The 26,379-nt window shown below is 37.4% G+C and overlaps 1 protein-coding gene across 1 annotated transcript in view; it reads right to left on the bottom strand.

Annotated features, from left to right (window-relative positions):
* Positions 1–26,379, bottom strand: part of LOC124777859 (translational activator of cytochrome c oxidase 1) — a 51,170-nt gene that overhangs the window by 6,538 nt on the left and 18,253 nt on the right. The window contains exon 4 of the mRNA XM_047253395.1: positions 7,653–7,806. Within this exon, the coding sequence (XP_047109351.1) occupies positions 7,653–7,806 (154 nt within the window). The remainder of the gene's footprint in view (positions 1–7,652; positions 7,807–26,379) is intronic.

Below are 26,379 nucleotides of genomic sequence, written 5' to 3'. Positions count from 1 at the left end.
GCTATTTCAAACCATCTCTGATAAAATAGTTCATCTGGATACAATCTGCTATCAAATTGTGACTATTTAGTAATTTCGCGTTTTAGCACTTTGGGGCAGAATTCACACCTATTTCGCATTTATCACAAAATGCGAATTTTTCCAGACCCTAGATATGACGGACAGGGTGAGCAGTAAACTGCAACTATTTGTTGATGATGTTGTAGTGAACAGAGAAGTGTTGACGTTGTGTGACTGTAAGGGAACACAGGCTGAATTATGCGAGATTTATATTACGTGTGATGAATAACGGCTTGTCCTAATTCGGAAAAAAAATTAATGTCAATTAAAACAGATGATAAGGGAAAATAACTTTCTAATGTTCAAACACAGTATCAGTGATGTGCTACTTGACACACTCATGACAATTCAATATCTAGGCGTAACAATGAAAAATCAAAATTAAGTGGAACTAACACGTTAAGGTCAGTAGGACAAATGGAAGACTATAGTTTATTGGGAGAATATTAGGAAGTGTAGCTCATCTATAGAGGTGATTGTATATAAAACACTACAACAACCTGTTCTTGAGTACTGTTCTAGTGTGTAAGGTCCCCACCAGGTTTGATTAAAAGACAGTGAAGCAATTCAGATAGTTGCTACTCACCATATAGTGGAGAGGCTGACTCACAGATAAGCACAACAAAAAGAGTGTCACAAAATAAGCCTTCGGCCAACAAGGCCTTTCTCAAAAACACACACACACACACACACACACACACACACACACACATACATACACACACACACGAGACACTCACAAACACAACTGCAGTCTCTGGCAGCTGAAGCTAATCCATCTGGCTTCAAATGCCAGAGACTGCAGTTGTGTGTATGGTGAGTTGTGTTTGCATGTGCGCGCACGCGCGCATGTATGTGTGTGTGTGTGTGTGTGTGTGTGTGTGTGTGTGTGTCACATCTGTTTTTGACAAAGGCCTTATTGGCCAAAAGCTTATTTTGTGACAGCCCTTTTGTTGTGCCTGCAACTCAATATCTCCACTATATGACGAGTAGCAACTACTCTTTTCATAGTACTGTGACATTCCATCCTGGATTTTCCATTGTTTGAAGCATTTCAGAGTTGTTCTGCTAGATTTTTAGTGGCAAGTTCAATCACTGTGCGATTATTACAGAGTATTCTTTTCGCAAAACACTACTGAAAAATTTAGAGCACAGGCATTTGCAGCTAACTGCAGAACAACTCTACTGCCAACAATATAAATTTTTTGTAAGGACTGCAAAGACAGGATAAGAGAAATTAGGACTCATACAGAGGAGCACAGGTAGTCATTTTTCCTGTGCTCCATTTGCGAGTGGAACATGAAAGGGAATGACTAGTAGTGCAATGCACCAATGCTCCTTGTGGAGTATGTATGTAGATGTAGAGGTACATGTAAACAAGACTGGTCAATACCACAAGTGGCTTAATAATTTACAGTTTCACACAGAATGTTAAAAAAACTAGAAAGCTTCCACAGTAGATGGTTATATATAAATATGTCTGGCAAAAAGGAAGTAAAAATGCTTCCTGCTGAGACACAAAGTAAGTTATTAGCTTACCTCAAGGGTGGCAAATTTAGCCTAGAATTAAAATGCATTCAATGGACTGTTATGTGCAAAAACATGAAAACATTTTGTAAAAGTTGTACTTCATGTTCAGATTAAATCTGTAACTACTATACAAATAATTTAGGTCTCTTATACAAAACACATGTTACAATGATAGTCTGCACATGTTTCACAGTTGTATTTTCAAGCTCCTTTTTTAAACTCACCCAGAGGAACTCCAAGACAAACATAACCTTTTGTGGCACAGAAATATCTGCTGTTTCTAATTAACTAAAAAATTAAGAAAATATGTGGTGACAATTTACATATGTGTAATATACATCAAAGTATGCACAAATTTGATACAAAAAAATTTGATGCCATGTTTATGTTCCATTTAACTTTTAGAATACTTACAAATAACTGCTTCAATCTGGCAATCTGAGAGCTAGTAACTTCTCCGTAGGACTGCTAAAGGGCACTCAACAAATTCTGATAGTTCAAAAGTTGTTGTAAACATAAAATGACTGGAAACCTGTTATGCCCAATTTATCCAAAGCTTATGTAGCACAAGAATGGTGATGCCATAGTCTTGAGATTCTAGAAGTGTGTTGAGCATAAAACTTTGTGCATCTGATCCAAATATTTACTTTTGATTAGTACTAGCATCAATTTTAAGTTGTCTCAGGCCAAAACTGTTGTATAGCTCACATGACATTTTGCATCCTCCTGCTGAAATCCTTCTAAAAACCATGAGCTGTTATTATTGTGAGATTAAATTTTGCACAGCTTAGTTTTGTTTTATAAGAAACACCTCTGCACAACTACATTCAAACTGAACATGGTTGGGTGAAGACCACTGGTCCACTTAATGTCATGTCCTGGGAGTCATGAGCTTAAACCCAAACATTGAAAAGAAAACGAAAGAAACTGATAAATGTATTTTTGGTTGGACATTACAAAGAAGCAAAAAAGTGGAAACATCGGAATATTTTCATAATGTCAGTAATTTCAATTTGTTGACTTCTAGAAGCAACTGTTCCCTTAGGTCTCAACAGCACAACTTTTCATTTAACAAAACTTAGTTAAAACTATTGTAATCACTGAAAACAAATATCAAGTCAGTAAATGGAACCCAACTATGCTCGAAATAGAAAATAAAATTACTTAAAAATAAATGCAATTCACTTACCAAATACAAACAAAAAAAAAAGTTTGGCGCATGGGTACAATAAGGCAACAAAATAAAGTGAGTCGAGGCAATGTCGCAAATTGTGTAGGCCTTGGCAGTTCACAAAGGAAAAGTTATGATATTTCCAAATGACCAAAAGAAAAAAAAGAGACAACAGAACTTCAGACAAAGTTAATATGAGATGAATATGTGGTGCAGAAAATGATTTGTAGAAAGTGAGAAAGTCAGGATGCCTGATGATGCTCGCATCTGACTTTGACAACTTGTACAGTTTTCTGTATCATTGTAGGTACACATATTTTATGGGAAAATAAGTGTCGAAGACACTCAGCATAAATGGTTAAACAAGCATGTAGAGAAAATACTAGAAAACACATTCTAACTTCTTAAGCTTCCACAAATAAAGTTACACCACTTTTACGTTCCCTGAATTAACATTTTCCCATTATTTACAACACTTTTTATTGATCTCCTTAAATGTCGTATGTTCACAATGCTAATTTATATCTCCTTTTGCATTAATATAGCTATAATTTTTGCTTCGGTTTTCACTTAATGAAATGGTGTTCATGGAGAAAAAATAGGTAGCCTTTCACGTAAAATGATTTGGCTTTCAAGTAATGGTAACAAACATTACACCCTGAGCTCTTTACTCTCTAGATCTTAATTGGTATTAGTTATTATAAGTCAGAACAATTTGTGGAATTAGTAGTCCCTGCCAACCTAGCAATTTCTATTAATTGTTCACACCAAGAAAATTCTTCGCGTGGTGGCTGACATGAATAACTGTTTCAAAAGAGATCGGGAGATATTATATGAGTTCAAGACTTACATTCACTTGTTTACAATCACTACCAACATTAGCTATAATACTGTGAGCTAGTATGCTAACATTATTGGAGGCATATGATTTCCATGTTAACTTTTGTGATTATGACCATATACAGACAACAATCACTACACAGTGTTTGAAGCTAATAATATATTTTCATTAATAGCTTGCAGACACTGAGTTAGTTTTGTATCATGTGGATCACCTGCATGATAAATCATAATGATGTGGAACATCAAAAATTAATTTGTAAGAATGGCTACATGCTGACCATTTACAAGACTACTTTTCCCCAGATGACAGTGAATAACTTCTGCCCACTGCCTTTTACACATTACTACAAAAATAGAAATTCTTCTGGGGAATAGAAGGAGTTTAATAAAAAGGATTTTTTAGTTTATTTTCAAATTTTAATTTGCTTTCTGTCACACATTTATATAACTGGGTATGTGAACGAAAACTTTGGTGCAAAATTGTGCACTCCTTTTTGTGCTAAAGACAACCTCAATGTGGGGTAATAAATAATATTGTAATAATGTACATCACTGTTCCTTTTCAGCTGCAGTGGATTATTTACATCAACCTTCATGAGGGAGGAAATATACTGTGAAGCAGGAGTCAAAATGCCTAGCTCCTTAAACAAGATTATTATGGTGAGCGCAACATATTATTCTTGTAGCACATTTTTGAGCAATGAGTACTTTCTCTCTTAAAGATAAGTTACACTAGAACATTATTCCATATTACATTATTGAATGAAAATATACTGATCTGCCTCTCCACGAGATTAGCAATGATTCTAAGAGCAAATGTGGCTGAACAAAGTTGTTTTCGGGGTTTCAAAATGTGTTTTTCCAATTAAAATTCTCATCTATATGGGCACTAAAATTTTTTTGAAGTTTCCACCCTATTTGTTATTGTTGTCTTCTAGTTACGGTTAAGCTGGTTGGTTGCAATGAGAAAGTTTTTGATACCTATCAGCACCATTTGATTTCAACTGATACAGCTACTCCTATAATACACCATGAAAAGTCTTAATTATGTACTGTTGCTCATAACTATCATGTTTGTGAATGGACTGTTGTGTTGTTAGATTTTCTTTTAAGTAGAATTACAGTGTTTTTCTGGCACAGTTTTAAGATGGAGAATATTACAAAGAGAGACAAGAAGATTTTTTTCAGTGGAAGAGAAAGCAAAAGTTCTCGATAAAGTTGAGGTGCATCATGGAATGTGTGTTACAAGTTTAAGTATTCCTGTTTCCACACATTAAATAATACCATCATGAAAACCAAGGATTTGATTTTGGAAAGTTCAAACAACAGTGAACTAAATGCAAAAAAGGAAAAACAATATGCCAGTACTCAAAAATGCAGAAGTGGAAAGAATTACAAGGAATTGGTTTCAGACAACACATGCATCCAACAACCTGGTGAATGGTGTGATGTTACAGTAAAAAGCACTGATGATGTGTCTGTAGGTTGGACTAATTGATTCAATAAGAGCTATAATGTGATCTACAAAGCTGTATGTGGGGAAGAAAAATTGCATAAACGTAAAAACTGTTAGTGAGTGGCTGACTGGTAAGTTAAAAGAACTTACACAGCACTATGAACCAAAGGACATCTTAAACATCCATAAAGCAGGACTCTTGTAAACTGTACTTCCAAATCTACATCTACATTTATACTCCGCAAGCCACCCAACGGTGTGTGGCGGAGGGCACTTTACGTGCCACTGTCATTACCTCCCTTTTCTGTTCCAGCCACGTATGGTTTGCGGGAAGAACGACTGTCTGAAAGCCTCCGTGCGCGCTCGAATCTCTCTAATTTTACATTCGTGATCTCCTCGGGAGGTATAAGTAGGGGGAAGCAATATATTTGATACCTCATCCAGAAACGCACCCTCTCGAAACCTGACAAGCAAGCTACACCGCGATGCAGAGCACCTCTCTTGCAGAGTCTGCCACTCGAGTTTGCTAAACATCTCCGTAATGCTATCACGGTTACCAAATAACCCTGTGACGAAACGTGCCACTCTTCTTTGGATCTTCTCTATCTCCTCCGTCAACCCGATCTGATACGGATCCCACACTGATGAGCAATACTCAAGTACAGGTCGAACGAGTGTTTTGTAAGCCACCTCCTTTGTTGATGGACTGAATTTTCTAAGAACTCTCCCAATGAATCTCAACCTGGTACCCGCCTTACCAACAATTAATTTTATATGATCATTCCACTTCAAATCGTTCCGCACACATACTCCCAGATATTTTACAGAAGTAACTGCTACCAGTGTTTGTTCTGCTATCATATAATCATACAATAAAGGATCCTTCTTTCTATGTATTCGCAATACATTTCATCTATCAATGTTAAGGGTCAGTTGCCACTCCCTGCACCAAGTGTCTATCCGCTGCAGATCTTCCTTTCCCTTCCCTTCAAAAGTGAAAATTGCAATGGTGGGAAACATAGCAGAGTCCATCTTACAGTAATGGTAGGTACCAAGGCTGATGGTTTTGAAAAACTGAAATCCTTTGTGATTGGAAAATCAAGCAACCACAATGTTTTAAAAATGTGATACCTCTGCCCACAAACTACAGTGCCAATCACAAAGCATGGATGACATCAGAACTTTTTGAAGAAAAACTGTATAGCCTGGACACAAAATTGGCAGCGCACAACAGAAAAATTCCCCTACTTGTTGACTGCTGCCCTGCACACCAGATAAATGTAAATTTGATAAACATGCTACCAAATTACAGAACATGTTGCAGCCCTTGGATTTGGGCATTATCCATGCTTTTAAACCACACTGTAAAAGATCCAAAAATCCATGGTGATAAGGCTTCAACTTTGATGAAAGCTCAAAAGAATCTTAGCTGCTTTATAGTCTTGATTTTGCAAGCACTGCATTACATAACAAAGGTGTGGATGGAGGTAACAGTGTCCATCTCCAACTCCTCGAAAGCTAGATATGAAAGATATGAATCTGATCTACCATATGAGGATGATTGTGAAAGTCTTATTGCTTCATCATGGGAAAAGCTACAATTAGATCATCCAGTCCAAGACATCTTCCATGTTGATGAAAGGTTGTGACTGTTGATAGTGGGTCAGTTCTCATATACAAGAAAAATGTGACAGCATAGGATGTGAAAGTAATAGGACGAAAGTGGGGCGCCTTGTAGCACAGACGTAAATGCAATAGTGAAGACGATAAACAAATATATTTCTGCTGCAGTAGTGGATAGAAAAGCTTTCCACTTTATTTATGAAATCAAAACACATACAGAAAAAAATTCACCATAAAAAGTTAAAACAGACTACAAATCTGAATTTTATGTTCAAAAATGTATGTTTTTCTGGAAAATAGCTACAAATGTGTTCATATGCCAGATTTTTGTAAGATTGCTGGTTCCCAATTACAGGTCAGCACAAATTTAAAAAATGATTTATTTATGTTTAATCAAGCATATGCTTAAAAAGTAATTTCACACCTTCTACATTTTCCTCCATTTTACACCTTTTTTTTAAAGCCCCTTGAAAAGTGTAAAAGAGGTGCCTCACTTCAGATAACAAACCACCAGCAAAGGTAAAACAAAATGTATATAAGCATCTCAATATTTACCAAGTAAATCTTGCACTGTACTCTTGACTTAAAAACGGAGGAGTTAATCTTCGCTATATCTATGAAAAAAAATTTTACACAATACACAGATGAAGTGGTGAATCAGATAATAACCCGCATAAACAATCTGCAAGAGTTGAGACAATGTTACTAATAATTATTTTAGGCCTGCTCTAAAACACCAATTTCTTAGTTCCCAAGGAAAGTGAATTACACAGTTATTGTAAACTGAGTTTAAGATAGTAAAAAAAAAGAGAAGTTTTCATGTGCATTATACCTTTTCAACCATCTTAAATTAAAATCTATACTTTAATTCATTCATACACTTTAAACATTGAGTTTACTATACAGAAATCCTTCTGTGCTACTACATACAAGGTCATCAATTTAACAAGTCAATGTGTCATAATTTACCTGCAAGACATCCCCATCTAACTGATGCACCTCTTCAGCTCCCACCTCAATTGCATGTTCCTCAGCAACATCAAAGCCAACTCCTGCTGGTGGTGTTACTTCAAACACTCCCTTGTGTTCAAACATTCGACCACCACCATCACTCACAGTAGCTCTGAAAATTTCTTGTTGGTTAATATATTATAGACCTGCAACTACAGTTGCTCTAAACTACTAATAAAAGTTCAAATATTAATGTCAACTGGTAAAGTTCTCTTGAGCTTCCAGCCATGTCAAGTGGTTCAAAACCCATGAGTTTTCGGCCAACTGCTCCTCAGCCATTGTGAAGTACTTTACTACTTTTTAACCATATGACATACATAGAAATTCAAGACAATTTTATCAGTAAATGTCCTGGTGAAATCTAGCATTCACACCTAAATATTAGCATATAAAATATTACCACATTTTCTGGTTGTTGTCTTGTCATTTACATAAGGGATGACTGCAAATAACAACTTCATCACAAGACCACCATTAAATATTTAGCACTGTGAAAATGCAGTCTTAACATATACATAAAATTAATCAAAAACTCATTTTTAATCAAATATGATATAGCCATGCTACTTTGTAACATTTAAGCACAGTACTTGTTATGTTTCAACTGAAAACAGTTGTTCTATACCCATAACAAACATCATGACAAAGATGAAACGTAATCTTCAGATGATATTTCACAAGAACATGCTCCTAATAAGACATTTCCTTCACGTCGGGAAGGAACAGGCTTCTTCAATCTGTCTTTACTAGGAGTTGGGCATATTGTGATGAAACTCAAAACTGCATGAAGAAATTAAAAATCTACCAGAAAGTCCAACATTTTATTGGTCTAGAATTAAGAACTCTCAGTCACACAAAAAGTGGCTTATAAGCAAAAAAGAAGACTGTAGCCCAACATTTTGTTATTAGGGGTCCATACAAATCACACAAAATTAATCAGCAAGCTGAAGAATTAAACCAGATGCCAACAAAAATAAAAATTAGGTAATATTTGTTTTGAGATTTTGTACATCAATATTTACTTGTATAAAACTCACAGAGGTAAATTGCATTAAATCTGGCCAGTATATCTGAAGTACCATTAATGGTTTCAGACAATGAGATAGGTCTGGCTACTTCTATACCTGCACTTTGTTACAAAAAGATTTGCTAAACAGACAATAATATGGGCCTCAGAAACAAGACTGCTTCTACAGCTTTTTACTTAGGGCCAATAAATTAAATTGCAGAACTCCAGGATGTACAGACAGATTAGCCAAGTTGAAAGAGGGATTAAAAAAGATAAAATGGATGTAGTACAATTATCATCAGAACTGCAGTGAAAAAATGAAGGTCGAATATAATTCAAATCTGGCCATGTGTTTTATTACAGAGAAGGTTACACAAAACAGAGGAATTGATATGTAGGCATTATTGTAAGAAGTGAATTAAAAACAACAGTATAGATCCCTATGGAATTTTGAAGAGAATAGCAAGACCTTTTTGAAAAATAAACAAAAGATATTCCACAGAAATCATATAGCTCTATGCAGCAATATGTTCACCTTATAATGTAGAAGACTTCTAGGCTGAGCTTCAGAAGTTCATAAGTGACAGGAAATACATGATAAAATGATGATCAGGGATTTAAGGTGAAAGTTGGACGAATACTAAAGTTTATGTCTACAGTGTGGAATGTTGAATATAACGCTAGAAATGATAAGTCATTACGTTAGTACAATTTTCCGAGGACAAAATATCTGTCCTTAATACATTTCTCTAGAAAACAATAAACAAAAAATGAACCTCACAAATGGGGCTAAGACGTGCAAGATGTGACAATCCTTAATACGTCAAAACTGCAAGTGATCACAGGCTCTTCAAATGAAGAGTAAAAACCTGATGCAACATTGAAAAGAAATGGACTCATCAGGCAGGAAGTCGAAAACATAGCAAATGATTATTTAAGAATCATTAATTAAGCCATGTAAAATTAAGCAACAAATTCAGTATCTTAAAAATTAAAGTTATAAAATTATAGAGAAATGGGCAATAGTTTACATTTCATTAAATTGGTTGTAAATTCACAGAGCCCACAAAAATGATTTCTGCAATGTGGAAAGAAGTCAAAGGTGTACATATTGTTTGATAAAGGAACTTATACAAACAGCTAAATAATTTACAGGCACAACAAAAGCAAAAGAAAATCAAATGGAACAACATAACAGACATTAAAGAGAAGGAAATGATTATAGGTACAAAACAGAATAATCAGATTAATGTTTTCAAGACATGTGAGGGGGGAGAATGAAAATTTGATACACTAAAAAACTACAAAAAATAGAAGTATAAAGAAGACAAATCAGACACTTATACTTTATCACATTTCAAAAGATAAGATGGCAAGAAGAAAATTATACAGTCTTTCCCTAATCTTTTAAAATGCTTGTATAGCTCAGGTAATGAGTCAGAAACATAGATACGTAGTAGAGAGATTATGATGATGTAATAAAAATGATTCCAGATGAAGGAACAGCTATACAAAAGGAAATTACAAAGTGACTGGAATAATGTCGTAATTATTCTCCTCCACAAGAAAGAGGACATGACATAAAAGAACTATAGTGACATCAACGACGACATAGAACAAACATTAGATTTTAACTGTTTCCTGTTAAATAGAGACCACAGTCCTGCTATATTTTAGAAATGGCACCATTTTCTTCTACCTGATTTGCCATTCTCAAGTAACAGCTGTAAAAACATAAGTAATTAAAGACCAGTTCAATGTTAGCTAAGCTGTCTAACAACCAAAGTGTTAACAATGTAGGTACACACACCTTACATAATATTTTATGCTACTGTTTGTTTTAAAGAAGGTTTTTAAATATTGCTGTATAATTTTTTTACGTAACAAATCATCTGAATTTGACACTGATAGTTGTTAGCACCATATTACAGTAGTGAGATAAAATCATGCCGCAAACAAGAATACATTATACAAAAGATTGTATTAGCACATGCCATTAGTGCTACTTCTCACAGAATGTATGTGTTATAACAAATGCCGGCCGGGGTGGTCGAGCGGTTCTAGGCGCTACAGTCTGGAACCGCGCGACTGCTACGGTCGCAGGTTCGAATCCTGCCTCGGGCATGGATGTGTGTGATGTCCTTAGGTTAGTTAGGTTTAAGTAGTTCTAAGTTCTAGGGGACTGATGATCTCAGCAGTTTAGTCCCATAGTGCTCAGAGCAATTTGAACCATTTTGTTATAACAAATAAAGATAATTTTTCCTCCTCCCTCACAGATACAACAATTTTAAAGGATTTTTAAGTTTTTATTTACATGTAAACTACATTTAATGGCTGTCCACCATGAAAGTATTGTCGTTTCTAAAATCGTATCTTAATTAATCAAGTAAGTAACCTGGCTTTATAAGAGGGCATGGCACAACAGATCACCATGCACATTCTGAACAAAATTATAGAACAGAGCAATGTATTTAAATCCCATTGGGGATTCATTGAAGTCTTGAGAAAGATTTTGAGACAAACGCAAATGAGAAAAACAAGGAATTAATTTTATCTATGTTACAACACTGAAAAATACATGTGTCATCACTAAAGCTTCCATTTGACTTCATCAGGATATGAAAAGAATCAAAAATGAAAAGAAAACAAATAGGAAATTTTCATATCGCCAGAACTGGTCTCAGCAATAGCAGGGTACATTTTCAAATCCTTAAACTGTGGAAATGAAGTAATCTGTGTTACTGGAACACACCTGAACCACCTTCCCTTGCTGATGACATTAGGGGCTCTTGCACGGACACTCCTAGCCACGTAGTTTAGAACAATCACACTCCCCTGCACGCAAGAATGTAGTTCCATGAAGCAGTGCCAGTCAGATGTGCCCCACACTCGAATGCCAGCACATTTAGGCATACAGAGTGCACAACAGGAATGTGGCAACATGTGGAGTGAAGGTTTGGTGATTATTCATGCACAACAGCAATGTTATCAGCGACTTGGGAGTATAGCACTCTCCTCTACATTCTTTTCAGTTGCCTTCAGTAAGCCACACAATTATTGTGTGCTCTCTAACAGACTCTTGTCTGTCACGCACACATGTTTCTTCTACAATTCGAGAAAGGAATTCCATTCTGAAAGCTATCAAAGTAAAGCTCTGTACCTTTTGTGTGTCTGTCTGTTGACGACACAGCTTTTCTGCCTTTAGATGTTTCTTTGAAGTACAGATAAAATAGTGAAAACTCTAGACCATTCTAATTCTGCCATTTGGGCAGCCATGATTTGAGCCTTTCAAAATTGTTGGAGATAGTGGGAACAGAATCTTGTTTCCAGAGTAGTGGTCAGCTATGCTAATCTCTACACTGTAGGGATGAGCACACGCAGCATCTGAAATTGAAAATAAAAATTCCTCTACTGAAGAAATCAGGCATAATGTAGAAGCGTACACATTTTGTGAATCATAACATCTGCTTTTAAATTACTGTCTACATAAATGACTCATTTCTCAGTCTCATTTTACGAACAGTTTAAAAGTAAAGAACTCATTTTGAGGAAAAATTATAAATCAGCAGATTTACTTACAAAAAAGTCACTTGTACACGAGTTCAAGTCTTCTTTCTTGGGACAAGCACAAGAATTTCTCTATTACGCTGTCAAAAACTGGGTATTGCTCCTCTGAGTGGTAAGGGTATGCTTCTCTATTGAAAGTAGATTTAAGTCACTCAGTCTTTCCTGTGACTATGTGCTTCTTAGACATGTGTTGATTCTTTTCAGAGCTGAGAAATACTGTTCCACTGTTGATGTAGTACACGAAATTGTCAATATCAAATTCGAAAATTCATACAGTTCACTGAATCCTGAGATCAGTCCATGCTCGTTCATTAGTGAAACTACCTCGTATACATTCTTTGAAGAGAATTCAGATGAACTGTTTAGTAGAATGAGTTCATTCTTCAAAGCGACATAATCTAAGAGCGGTCCATAAATTGATGACAATTTATGTAAAAGATGGTCAGGAAATTTTAGTTTGTAATTTTCATAGTTCTGAGAGTAAAGCAGGTGAAAAAATTCCAGCTTATCAAAAGAAGAGAACCTTGTTTTATCTCACACATAACGTAATTTACTATTTCAAAATACAGTTGACGATAAATGTCCATTTCTGTTTCATCTATGTTTAGAATTTGTATCACATTTTTGAGCCACAGAGAACATCCAAAAACTTTTGAAAGTGTGTTCCGTGTCAAATTGCAGCTGTTCTGAAAGCTCCTTAATCTTCTTGCTGTAATAAATGACATAATAGTTTTTCATTTTCAGTATGTTATACAAGACATCTGTGTAACTGAACAACTTAGAAAAAATTTTGAATAAGAAAAGTGACTGAGAGTTGCTCAGAAAAGCTAATGAAACCTCAAGAATTCGCCATTGTTGTCTCAATTATCACTATTTTCCAGAACACTGCCACAGTTTTTCACTGTGTTCTTTCACTGTGTTGACTAATCTGGATGAGAACTTCTACCTAGTTGAGACAGGGGATGGCAACTTCCTATGAACAAATTCCTGTAACTTGTATTTTGTGTTAGAAGATTTGGAAAAAAATGAAGAAAGATTGCTCAGACTTTGGAAAAATATTTGACACTCCTTTATATTAGAGATGCTTTGTTGCAAAACCAAATTTAATACTTGGGCATAGCAGTGACTATAGAGAGTCTTGGGATACTGTGACAAACCATACTCTGTTGGCCATTAATATGACCACTCATTACTGATGCTCCATCATACGTCTGGCCAACCAACTTCTTTACGATGGAAAATTCTTAAACCATGCACTCAACATGAGCAAACAAGCCATTAGCAGTTCTGTCTGCACTGATGTCAGCAAAACCAATGGATCTTCCTCTCACATCACCTTCATGAATGCAGCACAGAACTGTGGACAGTTGCAATTTACACCGTATGTCTGAAGTTTCATCAAGCATAGTGGCTAAAAAGTCTGCTGTTTGTATTTCCTTTTTCAGTGATCCCTTGACTATCTCAGAAATAGCTTTAATAATGTCATTTTGTATACTTGCAGAAGTTCCTCAAAATACTGTAGAAGTACCCAAGCGCACTTCTAACAAGGGGTCATGGTTTTTCAAAACATTCAGTAATTCCAGGTAACTTCCTTTGTTAGCAGAAGCATTTGACTCATAATGCCCTCGAAATGGGAGCTCTTGTTTAGCTAAATAAGACACTGTATGGATGAGTCTCTTCAAAATTTACCCGTTCCTTTTAACTTGTTCGTTTTGCTGGCTAATATTACTTCAGTGCTGCTCGTTTAATAAGATGTCAAAACTACCCTGCCCAAACATTTTTAACTGAAATGACTGAATGACTGAATATAATTTTGTGATTTTGAATGTATTTGTTGGCTGAGCAACAGGAGATTTAAATCTGAAAAGTCGTGACTATTCCACACTGATTTTTCTCAGGAAGACAGCAAACACAGCTAACAGAAAAGTTTATTTGAATCGGGACAGCCTGTCACAAACAGTCAACACTTTCATACCGTGGAACAGAAAAATGTATGGTGTAGTGTTCTTTTTTGCTCTTATGGTCTGAAACTAAGTTAGGTAATGGTGGCTTCTGCTTACCTTTTTTAACTACTTCCAGTTTCTCTTGAAGTGTTCTTGTGGAAAACGGTTTTTCAAGCAGGTGTTTCACAGCTGTATTTACTTCTGTTGTCATTTTGAAATGGAATAAAAACTCTAAGAACTATTTTAGTTTTTGAAATAAAATACTTCACTGAATTTTAGATTATTACAGACATCTGCAGTTAAAAAGAAAAACCACAAACACCTCTGGGAATGTGTCTAGATAATGCCAATACCGAGGTGCGGACTGTGAAACTGTCCTTGCCAGATGAAGCAAACAGTGTGGTCCCTTCACAGCACATATTCAGTGACATCAAGTTGTATCCCCTCCTGAAAACTGCATGCGCGCACACCTTTCTATCTTTCCCCTCCTGCCCACATTTTCTCAACAATGTGTGTGGCCTCACCACAGAACGCTTCCCTTGCAAAAGGCTTAGCTTTCCTGCTGGCTGGCAACATTTCCCCTGTTCCTGGCGTTTCCTCCGTTCCCTTTTAAACCCCAGTCTGTTCACAAGAGCACAGCCACCACTCAGCATGCAGAATGCCACAGGTCGCAATTAGTCATTCTCATGTTCAGCAAAAGAGCAGAATTAAGTGCTGTTCTCTGCCTGTCCACTAACTATATTCTAAAGATTTCAAAATAGAAGTACTGTATTCATTAAATGGACTAATTTTTGCAGGGCATGAGGCGCACATCTAGCACACATTGAATATACACACCTTTAATTACCTCATGCTCTTTAATCAAAGGAGTATGACTGTGAGGGCACCTATATTTCTTAGCCCCAGCGCAACATTTTCTTTGATATATGTTCAAATTGATAGCTACAATACCTACTGCTGTAATAGCTATAATAATACATGTTCAATACGTTTTCATATGGAACATGACTGCATCTAATGTATTCACAGTGCACACACCATGAAGATTTTAGAACAGACAAAAATCAGCAAGCCATGCATTTGCATGTACTTGCGCACAGGTTTTACCACTTATTTGCAGACTCTTTCATGTGGCACTCCTAAACACCAAGTTGTGCGTGGAAATCAATGTGCTCCTAAATTTCTTCCCACGTACTGAAGCACCACAGTTTTGTTTGCATTCCCACACACAGACCTGCCACATTCAGTCTCACTGTTACAGCTGTTACAGTACTGTTTGCCTCAAGTGCAAGTAAACTACAAAACTGAATGGCAGGAAACAGTACAGCAAGTTTGAAAGTAGGCTGAAAATCAATTACAAGAAGATAAAAATAATAGTGATGAACACAGGGAGAAGACAGTAGCACAAGTAAATAATGAAGTCTTAAACCAGTTTGCAAGTTTTTCTATGAGGGTAGATGAAGACAATGGCTGGATGGACAGTAAAAGAAACAAACAGAAGAGTAAAAGTGATCTGGAACACTTTTTGCAGACTAAATAGAGTCTCCAAAACAAGGTTTCCAATTTGCCTGAAAAAAGAAACCTACAGTCAGTTTGTTGTTAATAATCCAACCCAGTTCAAAAGTAATAGCAGTGTGCATAGCTATAACACGAGGAGAAAGGATGATCTTCACTATGCAGGGTTAAATCTGACTTTGGCACAGAAAGGGGTAAATTATGCTGCCACAAAAGTCTTTGGTCACCTACCAAACAGCATCAAAAGCCTGACAGATAGCCAACTAACATTTAAAAATAAATTAAAAGAATTTCTAGATGACAACTCCTTCTACTCATTGGCTGAATTTTCAGATATAAATTAAGGGGGAAAAAACCAACAACAACAACTTAAACATTAGTGTCATGAAATATTTTGTGTAATGTAATATCTTGTACAGACATCTTTTATAACCTGACACGTTCCACATCATTACGAAGTGTCGTATTCATGATCTATGGAACAAGTATTAATCTAATCTAATCTAATCATTGCCAATTTTGACTTGCGGAAGTGAGACAAGGACTTTTAATGTGAAAACTAGCCACAAACTGAAGATTGCTCAGCAAGCAACAGATATATGTATCTTGAGAATTATTGGGAGAGGCAGGAAAAGAAACAAATAGATCAGCGAATACACTAGAGAGGACAATGTACGTATGGCCACAATGGTGTGCAGGACATGTAGTCATGAACACAGAAAAAAGATGGGCCAAGGACACTCTCTACTGGATTCCCAAGAGACAAGCAAAGATTGAGATGATACCCTAATCAAAGATGGGTAGATACAATCAGGGAACATGTACGAGCAACATGGGTACATGTACATGAAGACTTAGTAATGGAAAAGGCTAAAGGACATCTTTTTCCAACAACGAATGTCAAATGGTTCATGATGGTGAAGATAACTGTAAGTTTGAAGACGGAGAATATTTACCAAAAAAGTATACTTATGTAAGTTTATTCTGATGAAGAGTATTAACACTAATAATGCCAATCACACTTGAGCTGTTACATACTATTGTTTACTTTAAGCAATATTTGAGAATAATGGAGCATCTACTTACCATTCACTGAAATGCAGACTAAAACAAGACTAATAGTTATGTCAATTACCGTACTAGCTATATTTCTCCCCTGCAGCAGTTTTACAGTAGCCAATAAAAGGGAGAATAATAATGCATAAAAACTTGAAGGAAGAAAACTCCATTCCACATCCTTCATTTAGAAGTGACACAAGCAAAAAAAACATATAACAGCTCTCTTCCTGTACTAAGCATCTCGTACACAGTCTGGAGTGACCTTTTTTTATCTTCAGTTTTTATATATTTTATCACCTTTCTCTTCGCGTATAATGATCAGTACCGTCATCATAGCAATCCTGTGCACTGTCGTACAATGATGGTACACCTGTCATTGTGCTGTAGGCGCCACTAGCGACTCTTCTGTACCTTGATGCTTTCTGTAATAGTTCCAAAGCCACACCAATAGATGGCACTAGTTGTAGGTTTGTGAAATTGAGGCATTAATTTGAGCTTACACGAATTCAGTCTGTGTTTTGTGAGCTCAGTGAATGCTACATGCCTAACTTCCATTAAACAGAAGCAGCGAGAATTTGGCACTTTTTGGAAGAAAGTGACTTTAGTGATTTGAGTAATAGTGCAGACTATGACACTCTGGGCAATATATCAAGTGATGAAAACAATAGCATTTTGAATGACAAGGAAATAGGAAGTCCACAACAAAGCATGGTGATGCAAGGAACATGTGCCAAGGAGAACAACTAACTGTGCTGCGGACTATTCATAGGCAACTCACTGGGACTGGGGCAGTGTAGCTAATCGTCCTAAAACTAGTATCTACACTGTGACATATGAAATAGAGTCAACAGTTCTACAGTGTCTGGGACAATATACTACAGAAAGTCAAGTCATAAATGAATTTCTAACAAAACAGTTTTTTTAGTCCATTGCAATAAAAGCAAATGGTTTCTCCTAACAGTTGATGAAATGAAGCTGTACTTTGTTCTCTGCATCCATATGTCACAGATATGAAAACCTTCTATAAGAGACAAATGGCCAAAAAGAAAAATAACGACCTATAAAAGAACGTATTAATATAAAAGGAGTAATGCAGTACTTTTATACAGTCTGGAGAAGCCACAAACATGATAATAACCAAGCCTTCAAATTCAGCATAAGTTATCTTCCTTACTTACATATACATTAACAGTACATATTACATTGCATGCAATGTGGCACACAAATTAAATTGCCAATCGACATGTGAAGCCACACATGAAACACTCCTTATGCAGTATAACTTAAGGATGAAAATACCATCCTTTCACTACAAGACCTCATATAATGGGGGAACCACAAATACTCAAAATGCAGACTGAGGTTGTAATCAGCTGTTGTAATTTTGAACATTCAAAGAAAATTTAGGAGTCTATTGAAAATGTATGCCCGTGCATATTATATAGTCTGCTGGAGTGCCAATTAGTGATAGTTAAATCTTACATTATATGTAACATCTCTTCTGATATCAAAATGGTACACATCCCATTATACCATATGGACAGTATTCATATGCAGTGAAAAAAATGTTATATATGTACATTTCTGTTAAGCAACCTAAATTCTGAACTGTTCCAAGCATGACACACCACATCTATATTATAAAGTGTGCATCATATTAGTCTAGGTAAGGTTGAGATAGAAACATACATGAAGAGCAGAAAGATACACTTACAAAAGTTGATGATATCAACATTGGCAAAAAAGACCTACCATATTACATAACTGATTACTTTACAAATGCTTGACAAACATTTAGCTCAAAATTCAACACACCAAGGCAAACCCAGGTTTTAGATACCAGCATACAGCACGGTGTTTGTTCCAACTAGTGAGAATGAAGTAGTAAAAGTGATTAAAAGCCTCAAAGACAAAATGTCAGCTAGTGTAGATGATGTATCAATGTCACTTATAATCAATACTGCTCACAAACCACTAAGCTCTTGGCTCACATTGTTAATTTATCATTCACAGAGGGGGTGTTCCCACAGAGATCAAAACTACTGAAAGTGATACCTTCATTCAAGGGTGGGAATAGGTGCAAAGTTTAAAATCACTGATCCATTTCACTCCTCTCAACATTCTCTACAGTAACTGAGATATTAACAAAACAACGAATTGCCATGTACTTAGACAATCACAGTCACAGCCTACTGAATGATAATCAGCATGGCTTTCAAACAGATAGCAGTACAGAAATAGTGATAAATGATTAAACTGACGAAATTGTTAGTATTGGATAACAACAATAAAGTTGTAGAACAGCTGCCAGAGACTGCAGTCATGTGTGTGTAGGTTGTATTTGTGTGAATGTGTGTGTTTATGTCTGTCATCTATTTTTGACAAAGGCCTTGTTGGCCTAAAGCTTATTTTGTGTTAACCTTTTTGTTGTGCCTATCTGTGACTCCGTATCTCCGCTATATGGTCAGTAGCAACTATCCTTTTCATAATATTGTTGTAGAACTCAATTTAGATCTTTCTAAAGCATTTGATGCGGTTAGTCTGAAATTCTTTTAAATAAGTTGGAAGCAATGGGGACAACAGGAACAGAAAACAAGTTGTTTCAATCACATCTGCAAAATAGATCACAAGTTTTGGAGCTCACATCAGCTCATGCTAGTCATAAAATTAGATTAGCAACTGATGCCAGGAAAGTCGAAGTAGGTGTAACCCCAGGGTAGTGTGTTAGGCCCTCTTCTTTTCCTTATTTATGCAAATGACATACACACCACAGAATATGCAACCAAGACCATTATGTTTGCAGATGACACTAGTGTAACAGTAAGTGATGACAAGGAATCTATGTCCGCTACTACAGATCAAGTCCCCAAGTCCTTGCATTCATGGTTCAAAGCCAATAGACTGACACTTAATGTGAAGAAAACAAACTATTTACAATTTGGAACGATGAAACAAAAGCAGGATCTCCATCTGGTACTGGGAAGAGATGTGTTAGGAAGGGTACACTGCACAAAACTTTTCGGAATGTATGTTGACCAAGACTAACTGGAAAGACCACGTAACTAAACTCTCCCGGAGATTCAGTTCTGCATGCTTCGCTCTGAGAATTATTTCTGAATTTTGTTGCCCAAATGGCACTAGAATGGTTTATTTTGGTTACATCCAGTCCTTTGTAGCTTATGGAATAGTTTTCTGGGGTAAAATTAATAGTCGATTAAATGACATTTTTGCATTACAGAAGGTGGCCATTACCTTGTACACATACAAATGTGTTAATAATAAGAGCTGGACTTGGTGAACTGCAAACCAACTCCAATTACCACAGATATAATACTTGCAATTGTGAGTCCCTCCCTATAGAAAAAGTTAGAACACCCCATACTCAAATACATGTGATCTTGGTGCAACCAGTTGGCTGTATTATACAAATCACATGGGAGCCACCTTGGTATCATTCTTTATAATGCACTGCCAACATACATAATGAGGCTGGAGATGGAAATTGCTTTTAGAGCAGAATTAAAATTATTTCTTGTTGCGAAGTTCTCTACAATGTAAATGAATATGTTATCTTATGGGATTACTAGGCCTCAATTGTAGTTAATTCTTTTGATTCTGTTAACTGATGTACCACCTATGCTGTGTTTGTCTTTGCAAACCATTTTTCTGCTGTTGGTTTTTTGTTCTCTGTGTTTCATATGCAGTATAATACTTCATATGCAGTGCAACACACCTCCTCTGAGAACGGATCTTTTGTGATAGATACAATGTCGACAGGTTTTTATGTGTTCATGCATCATACTTTTCAACAGTGCTATCTAATGTGTTGATTTGTTTTTACTTTTACTAAGGTGTTTTATATCAGTTTCATGGTTTACCTACAGTACTGATTTACTTATTGTGCATGTTTTACTTTTCAGCAGTGTTATGAAATGTCTTCTCACTTTTTCAGTAGTGTTTCCATTTTCAGAATTTCTTGTTCGCTGATTTACTTCTTGTGCATGTTGCATCACAATTTAGATTATGTATTTGTGATTCCCCTTCCAATCATATACAGAGCGAGGTGGCTACACCAGTCTTAATGTACTGGACTTGCATTCGGGAGGACTGCCGTTTATTCCACATCTGGCCATCATGTCTTGGGTTTTCCTGCCCTACTATGTTGGTGATTTATATGTATTTATACACTATTTCTGTAACGTAGCTGACACATCCAATACAATTGTGCTAAATGGTCTATGGCCAAATAAGTAAATAATAAAAAATAAAAAAATCAGGTGGGATTAGACATTATCAAATTGCTTGCTCCAATTACAATACGTATATCACTGGCACAGGGAGATATCAGCATAGTCCTAAAAATCTGAATGTCAGTTGCATCTCTTGCAAATGCTTTCATATCTATGAAGTACAGTTATGAAAGTAACCTATAACTGAAAGTATAATAGCGTGCATCCCAAATGTTGCAAGGAATGTCCTACATACACAATATATCAAGTGATGAAAACAATAGCATTTTGAATGACAAGGAAATAGGAAGTCCACAACAAAGCATGGTGATACAAGGAACATGTGCCAAGGTGACAACTAACTGTGCTGCGGACTATTCATAGGCAACTCACTGGGACTGGGGCAGTGTAGCTAACCGTCCTAAAACTAGTATCTACACTGTGACATATGAAATGTTGTTGTTGTTGTTGTTGTGGTCTTCAGTCCTGAGACTGGTTTGATGCAGCTCTCCATGCTACTCTATCCTGTGCAAGCTTCTTCTTCTCCCAGTACTTACTGCAGCCTACATACTTCTGAATCTGCTTAGTGTATTCATCTCTTGGTCTCCCTCTACGATTTTTACCCTCCACGCTGCCCTCCAATACTAAATTGGTGATCCCTAGATGTCTAAGAACATGTCCTACCAACCGATCCCTTCTTCTAGTCAAGTTGTGCCACAAGCTCCTCTTCTCCCCAATTCTATTCAATACCTCCTCATTAGTTATGTGATCTACCCATCTAATCTTCGGCATTCTTCTGTAGCACCACATTTTGAAAGCTTCTATTCTCTTCTTGTCTAAAGTACTTATCGTCCACGTTTCACTTCCATACATGGCTACACTCCATATAAATACTTTCAGAAACGACTTCCTGACATTTAAATCTATACACGATGTTAACAACTTTTTCTTCTTCAGAAACGCTTTCCTTGCCATTGCCAGTCTACATTTTATATCCTCTCTACTTCGACCATCGCCAGTTATTTTGCTCCCCAAATAGCAAAACTCCTTTACTACTTTAAGTGTCTCATTTCCTAATCTAATTCCCTCAGCATCACCCGACTTAATTCGACTACATTCTATTATCCTCGTTTTGCTTTTGTTGATGTTCATCTTATACCCTCCTTTCAAGACACTGTCCATTCCGTTCAGCTGCTCTTCCAAGTCCTTTGCTGTCTCTGACAGAATTACACTGTCATCGGCGAACCTCAAAGTTTTTATTTCTTCTCCATGAATTTTAATACCTACTCCGAATTTTTCTTTTGTTTCCTTTACTGCTTGCTCAATATACAGATTGAACAACATCGGGGAGAGGCTACAACCCTGTCTTACTCCCTTCCCAACCACTGCTTCCCCTTCATGTCCCTCGACTCTTATAACTGCCATCTGGTTTCTGTACAAATTGTAAATAGCCTTTCGCTCCCTGTATTTTACCCCTGCCACCTTTAGAATTTGAAAGAGAGTATTCCAGTCAACATTGTCAAAAGCTTTCTCTAAGTCTACAAATGCTAGAAACGTAGGTTTGCCTTTCCTTAATCTTTCTTCTAAGATAAGTCGTAAGGTCAGTATTGCCTCACGTGTTCCAGTATTCCTATGGAATCCAAACTCATCTTCCCCGAGGTCGGCTTCTACCAGTTTTTCCATTCGTCTGTAAAGAATTCGCGTTAGTATTTTGCAGCTGTGACTTATTAAACTGATAGTTCGGTAATTTTCACATCTGTCAACACCTGCTTTCTTTGGGATTGGAATTATTATATTCTTCTTGAAGTCTGAGGGTATTTTGCCTGTCTCATACATCTTGCTCACCAGATGGTAGAGTTTGTCAGGACTGGCTCTCCCAAAGCTGTCAGTAGTTCTAATGGGATGTTGTCTACTCCCGGGGCCTTATTTCGACTCAGGTCTTTCAGTGGTCTGTCAAACTCTTTACGCAGTATCATATCTCCCATTTCATTTTCATCTACATCCTCTTCCATTTCCATAATATTGTCCTCAAGTACGTCGCCCTTGTATAGACCCTCTATATACTCCTTCCACCTTTCTGCTTTCCCTTATTTGCTTAGAATTGGGTTTCCATCAAAGCTCTTGATATTCATGCAAGTGGTTCCCCTTTCTCCAAAGGTCTCTTTAATTTTCCTGTAAGCAGTATCTATTTTACCCTAGTGAGATAAGACTCTATATCCTTACATTTGTCCTCTACCTATGCCTGCTTAGCCATTTTGCACTTCCTGTCAATCTCATTTTTGAGACGTTTGTATTCCTTTTTGCCTGCTTGATTTACTGATTTTTTATATTTTCTCCTTTCATCAATTAAATTCAATATTTCTTCTGTTACCCAAGGGTTTCTACTAGCCCTTGTCTTTTTACCTATTTGATCCTCTGCTTCCTTCACTATTTCATCCCTCAATGCTACCCATTCTTCTTCTACTGTATTTCTTTCCGCCATTCCTGTCAATTGTTCCCTTATGCTCTCCCTGAAACTCTCTACAACCTCTGGTTCTTTCAGTTTATCCAGGTCCCATCTCCTTTCCCACCTTTTTGCAGTTTCTTCAGTTTTAATCTACAGTTCATAACCAATAGATTGTGGTCAGAGTCCACATCTGCCCCTGGAAATGTCTTACAATTTAAGACCTGGTTCCTAAATCTGTGTCTTACCATTATATAATCTATCTGATATCTTTTACTAACTCCAGGGTTCTTCCATGTATACAACCTTCTTTCATGATTCTTGAACCAAGTGTTAGCTATGATTAAGATATGCTCTGCGCAAAATTCTACCAGACGGCTTCCTCTTTCATTTCTTAGCCCCAATCCGTATTCACCAACTGTGTTTCCTTCTCTCCCTTTTCCTACTGACGAATTCCAGTCACCCATGACTATTAAATTTTCGTCTCCCTTCACTACCTGAATAATTTCTTTTATCTCATCATACATTTCATCAATTTCTTCATCATCTGCAGAGCTAGTTGGCATATAAACTTGTACTACTGTAGTAGGCGTGGGCTTTGTGTCTATCTTGACCACAATAATGCGTTCACTATGCTGTTTGTAGTAGCTTACCCACACTCCTATTTTTTTATTCATTATTAAACCTTCACCTGCATTACTCCTATTTGCTTTTGTATTTATAACTCTGTATTCACCTGACCAAAAGTCTTGCTCCTCCTGCCACCGAACTTCACTAATTCTCACTATATCTAACTTTAACTTATCCATTTCCCTTTTTAAATTTTCTAACCTTCCTGCCCGATTAAGGGACCTGACATTCCACGCTCCGATCCGTAGAATGCCAGTTTTCTTTCTCCTGATAACGACATCCTCTTTAGTCCCCGCCCGGAGATCCGAATGGGGGACTATTTTACCTCCGGAATATTTTACCCAAGAGGACACCATCATCATTTAATCATACAGTAAAGCTGCATGCCCTCAGGAAAAATTGCGGCTGTAGTTTCCCCTTGCTTTCAGCTGTTCGCAGTACCAGAACAGCAAGGCCATTTTGGTTAGTGTTACAAGGCCAGATCAGTCAATCATCCAGACTGTTGCCCCTGCAACTACTGAAAAGGCTGCTGCCCCTCTTCAGGAACCACACGTTTGTCTGGCCTCTCAACAGATACCCCTCCGTTGTGGTTGCACCTACGGTACGGCTATCTGTATCGTTGAGGCACGCAAGCCTCCCCACCAACGGCTAGGTCCATGGTTCATGGGGGGAGGCCTACATACATATGGAAGAGAATTTCAGGCACAGTCACCAGTAATATTATCATAAAAATATTTTCCAAGTATCACACATGCAATGTAAATATTAATACTTTTGGATTAAAGGAGACCACTCACAGAAAAGCAAAAGCATCCCCCCACACACACACGTGCACATATGCCCTTCCATGGTGCCAGCTGGACTAACAGTGCCAACATTGTAATTTGGCAGGTTGACTGTTTGTGGTGAGGGTAGTTTTTGGTGGGGTGGGTAGAGGTAAATGGAGGTGGGAGGCAGGAAGAGTGACTGGGGTTAGGTGGTTAGCAGCTCAGAGAGGCAGATGGTTTGGCGGCTAGGAATGTGAGAGTGAGCAGTGGCAGGTATATAGGTCAGATACAGAATGCACAATTGTAGGGGCCAGTGGGGAGCAGCACATGCTGAAATCAATGTAGGGACATGAGTTGAGAGGGTGTAACATGAGGAAGAGGACACTGCTGGGTGAACGGTGAAGAAACAGTGCATCGCCTTAGGCTGCAGCTGGGTCAATTACAGAAACAGAGAATGTGTTGTAAGGATAACTTCCATCTGTGTAGTTCAAAGAAGCTGGTAGTGGAGGGAAGGACCCAGATGACCCAGGTCATGAAGCAGCCATTGGAATGTGGAAGTTTTTTCAGCTGGATATTGTGCCATGAGGCACAGTTTGTTCTTGGCAACAGTTTAAAAGTGGTCATCTAGGTGGTAGTCATACTGACATAAAAATCTGTGCGAGGTTTGCTGCAGAATTAGTATATGCCATGGCTGCTTTCTCAGCTGACCCTGTATCTTATGGGGTAGGATAAGCCTGCAACAGGCCAGTAGGAGGAGAGTCTAATTTGGGCAGACTGGGCAGGTCTTTCACCTTGGTCTGACATATGGATATTGTCTTTGTGTCATGGATTGAGTGTCAGAGTGGCATAAGAATGGACTAGGGTGTTGTGTAGGATGGAACACAACTTTAGGTGGGGTGCGAAGGATCTTGGGTAGGATGTCTCTCATTTTAGGGCAGGATGAGAAATAAAGCCTTGGCGAAGAACATGGTTCAGTTGTTCTAGTCCAGAGTAATACTAGGTGATGAGGGGGAATTCCTTTGTAGCTGGTTCTTATATGTAGCAGAACAATTTTCAAAAAAAAATGTTTTCTGGAGGGTGGAGTGGGGTGTGGGGGGTTATGTTGTGGGAAATCTTTGTGGATTAGGTTTCGGGGGTATTGGCTGCGAGTGAAGGCTTTCATGAGGCCTTGGGCATATTGGGCAAGGGAGTTCTCACGACTGCAAATGTTTACACCACGGGTTGCTGGGTTGTATGGGAGGGATTTTTTGTTGTGACAGCCTAGCCACTTGTGTATGACTTATATGCAGTGACAGGAACTCCCTTGCTCAGTATACCGAAGGCCTCAAGAAGGCCTTCACAGACAGGCAATACCCCACAAACCTAGTCCACAAACTGATTTCCCATGCCACATCCTCACACACCTCCAATCCTCCCATCGCACCCAAGAATTAGCAACAATGGAGTGCCCCCTCGTCACCTAATATCACTTTTGAGTTGAACAACTGAACCATATTCTTCGCCAGAGCTTTGATTATCTCTCA

This window comes from Schistocerca piceifrons, chromosome 2, assembly GCF_021461385.2.
Source record: "Schistocerca piceifrons isolate TAMUIC-IGC-003096 chromosome 2, iqSchPice1.1, whole genome shotgun sequence".
Lineage (NCBI taxonomy): Eukaryota > Metazoa > Arthropoda > Insecta > Orthoptera > Acrididae > Schistocerca > Schistocerca piceifrons.
This window is presented reverse-complemented; position numbering and strand designations above follow the sequence as displayed.